The following is a 3,644-nucleotide window of genomic DNA, read 5'->3' on the forward strand; positions in this document are numbered from 1 at the left end:
AGCATATGTGTTATACTAAACATAGCAGCTAACAAATTATTATAGTAACAAACCAATTAATTTTCTATAGGGCTACATCCTCCCCCTCTAATGGTCTGATGACTGTTTTCCCCTTTCTTTTTGAGACTGATTCATGTCTCAGATTTGTTCTGTTTTGAGGCTGAGTTTGAGACTGATTCATTTCTCAGATTTGTTCTGTTTTGAGGCTGAGTTTGAGACTGATTCATGTCTCAGATTTGTTCTGTTTTCTTCTTGGGTAGAAACAGGCTCTTCCTCTGAGTCACTGTGGGTCTCAAGACTGGAGTCATCAGGAGGCACATCATTCACGTATGTAACATCTGATTGTTCCCCTCATCCTCAGGGTTGTCTTCAGAAAGTCTTTCCAGCTTCAATGTCCGGATCAAGCTTTAAGTTATAGCATTGCCAGTGAGGACTCAAACAGTGGAGGAGAATAAAGTGTTGGAAGAGCTTCTGAAAATGTTTGGGAAGGAGGCTCTGAAATCTGCCACTCTTCTAATGGCTAAAGTCGCATTGCCCAAAAACTGCAAACTGATGCCTTATAAACAAGGCAACATAATGTTTCAGCATTATTGACATTTCTTTCCAACAAAAGTTCTTCACTCCTCCTCTTTCCCTTCCTCTAATCTGCATATCTATCACAGGTAGTGTCATGTTCCTGCTAAACACATGATTTACCATAAAGGCCAAGGTAAGCAGATATGCTGGAATTTACTTCCTTGTCATGTGAATAGCTAAGAAGTCAAATTATTTCATCAAAGAGCCACTCTTGACATTAATGCTTGAACAGAAGATCTGAACAGAACTTTTTATTTTCAAGTTCTTCAACTCTCAAGACAACGCCGGGAAAGTATAATGCCAGGTAAGTAATACAGCAGCAATTTTGACAACCTTTGCTTTGTTTTTTAGTGGAAAATTGATTTCTAGACAGTTATTAGAGTTCAGATAATATAACTGTGAAGATGAAAGCCTATTCACTAGAAATGTATTTAAAATGTTTAATGTTATATAGAAATATCTGTTATAATCAAGTTCAATCAAGTTGGCACTGAGAGTGCCTGGATTATCAGACAAATTAAATAATGACTGCTACAGATTTCCAGGTTTCATTATGTTCAAAATATTTAACGTGAGGTCTTCGTGTTCATTACCAATTTATTGCATTTTTAGCTATTTGTATAATGCTTTTGATAACTGATAATGGATTTTGAAGCCCATCTGTATCTGAAGAGGATTAATTAATAACTCTTTCGTAAATGGTTGTTTCAGATGATTTGGGAGAACAATGATTAATTCAGCAATTAACACATTACTTCAGTCTAACTTAAACTGCTGCTGGTGTAAATGTGTGACTGATTAAGGCTAGTGGCACACCTGCTGGTGATTATGATTAACATGTCTTTAACACAGGTGTGTGATGAGCAGGAGGGGGCCATTTTGTATGGTCTAGGTCTCTTCTGGGGAAAACATGCAAGTTCCTTGTTGTAAAACTTTTGAATAAATGCCTTTTTTAAAAGATACTCTTTCTCTCCGATGGCTGTAAATAATTCAGCATGACAAAGTAGTGCCCTGCTTTGTCACAATAACAATGCACATATTTGCAAATGAAAGTCAAAGACACAAAGATTATCTAAAGATGGTTGTGAGCCATGTAGCACAACGGTGTAGTTCTGGTTTCAGAAATTTTGGGGGTTTTCTGTCAGTGTGAAAACCTTGTTTAAATTGGGCAGTACCATACACGTCAGCCACCTGCACTGTGTATTTTATAATTATTTAAATACTCTCCTTTGTCTACAGGGTCAGCTGATCTGAGGATTGTCCTGTTGGGTCAGACAGGAGCTGGGAAGAGCAGCACAGGCAACACCATTCTGGGAAAGAATGTGTTCAAGGCTTCACATCCTGCAAAGTCTGAAACATTCAGATGTGAGGCTGAAAAAGCGACTGTTGATGGGAGGAAAATCACAGTGATTGACACACCAGGGTATTTTTGTACTGAGTGCTCAGATGAAGAACTAAAACCTGAAATAGCCAAGTGCATCACAGAGTGTGCTCCTGGACCTCATGCCTTTGTCATAGTGCTGTCTGTGAGGAGGCATACAGAGGAGAAGAATAAAGCGGTGGATGACATTCTGAAAATGTTTGGGGAGGAGGCCCTGAAGTACGCTGTTGTCCTGTTTACCTACGGAGACCAGCTTGACGACGACATGACCATCCGCGAGTTAGTGGATGAAAATGACCACTTGAAAGATCTTGTCCAAAAGTGTGGAAACCGGTTTCATGTCATCGATAACAAATACTGGAAGAATCCCGCTGCTGGCCATGACGTCAGAAGCAACGCCGCTCAAATCAAAAAGCTGCTGAACACGATTGATCAGATGGTGGAACAGAACGGAAGAAAGCACTACACCAACGAGATGCTCCAAGCTGTGGAACAAGCCATAGAAGAGGAAATGGCAAAGGGAAAAACCAGAGAAGAGGCCAAACAGAGAATATGGCGACGGTTCTTAAACCTGCTAGTAAGGGTATCAGTATGGCCTCTGTACAGTGCATTGCCGGGTCTTGTAGGATATGGAGCTCATTTTGTGCAACTTATAGCACAAACAATTGGACAACCTCTCACTGCAGCAATCAACATGCTGACCCAAGCAGCAGTAGAAACCACAGTACAGGCTGTAACAGCATCACAGGTAGGGGTGGAAGCGGTAGATGTAGCTGGGATGGAAGCGGAGACCATGAGTGAACCCGCCAAGAGAGCGGCAGCTGCTGTTAAAGACAGAGCAGGAGCTACAGCAAAATACATTGGAAACAAAATAGCCAATGCTACATGGGAAAAAAAGTGTACATAAATTTGAACAATTCTCATTTCCAATGTTGCAGTGCTGTTCATTACAGAAAATGGCCAGGATTCAATCAACATTTGTTCTCAACTAAAGATTTAAAAAATGCGTCTCTGTTCAAACAACAAAATGAACTGTATGCGTGTAATCTTTCACACGATTGTGCTCCTTGATATGGTCTAATTGTATTTGATTCTCTAAAAGTCAGTTTTCTTTTGCTGAACTAAAAGAGTAACAAGGACATCATGTAAGTGGTGATTAAAATCATAAAGTTGTCTGTATTGTGATCTTTGGATATTCTGTAGAATGCTGTGACTGTTTTGTAATGATTTATTAGTAATCGATCTGTTAGTTTCTGTCTTGTTTCTGCAGAGTGGTGAAGGCCCTAGCCATCACCTCTATTCTTCTGATACAAAATATATAATGGTACAGTAAAATACTCCAGCTATTTTGATATTTCCTCCGAGTGGGGCTTGTTTACACATTTATTGAACTATGTAATAAATGTATCTCTTAATGTGTTGGGAAATTAAATAAAACATGTTTTATTGTGCACAAGAAATTACTGTTGGTTCATTATCCCTTTCATACCCCCTTTCTACTTTCCATGTAATCTTCCAAAGATCTTTGGTCAACTTTCGGGAAGAAAAAATACATACAAAGCTGTGCATCGAGGTACTGTACTGAAGCCTTTAAATCACAGTGTTGAAAATGCAGCAGTGGATTGTGCTGAAATGATGGTGAATAATATTTATTCCAGAGCCAGGCCCAGCGCACAGACTGACAGAT

The 3,644-nt window shown here is 39.5% G+C and overlaps 1 protein-coding gene across 1 annotated transcript; it reads left to right on the forward strand.

Moving 5' to 3' along the window:
• Nucleotides 1-849: 849 nt before the first annotated feature.
• Nucleotides 850-3,106, forward strand: LOC118229543 (GTPase IMAP family member 4-like). Its single transcript, XM_035421577.1, has 3 exons — nucleotides 850-880; nucleotides 1,816-2,534; nucleotides 3,086-3,106. Exons 1-3 carry the CDS (start codon nucleotides 874-876, stop codon nucleotides 3,104-3,106), a joined length of 747 nt encoding a protein of 248 aa, XP_035277468.1. The 5' UTR covers nucleotides 850-873.
• The last annotated feature ends 538 nt before the right edge of the window (nucleotides 3,107-3,644 follow it).

Source organism: Anguilla anguilla, chromosome 6 (assembly GCF_013347855.1).
Source record: "Anguilla anguilla isolate fAngAng1 chromosome 6, fAngAng1.pri, whole genome shotgun sequence".
Taxonomy (NCBI): Eukaryota; Metazoa; Chordata; class Actinopteri; order Anguilliformes; family Anguillidae; genus Anguilla; species Anguilla anguilla.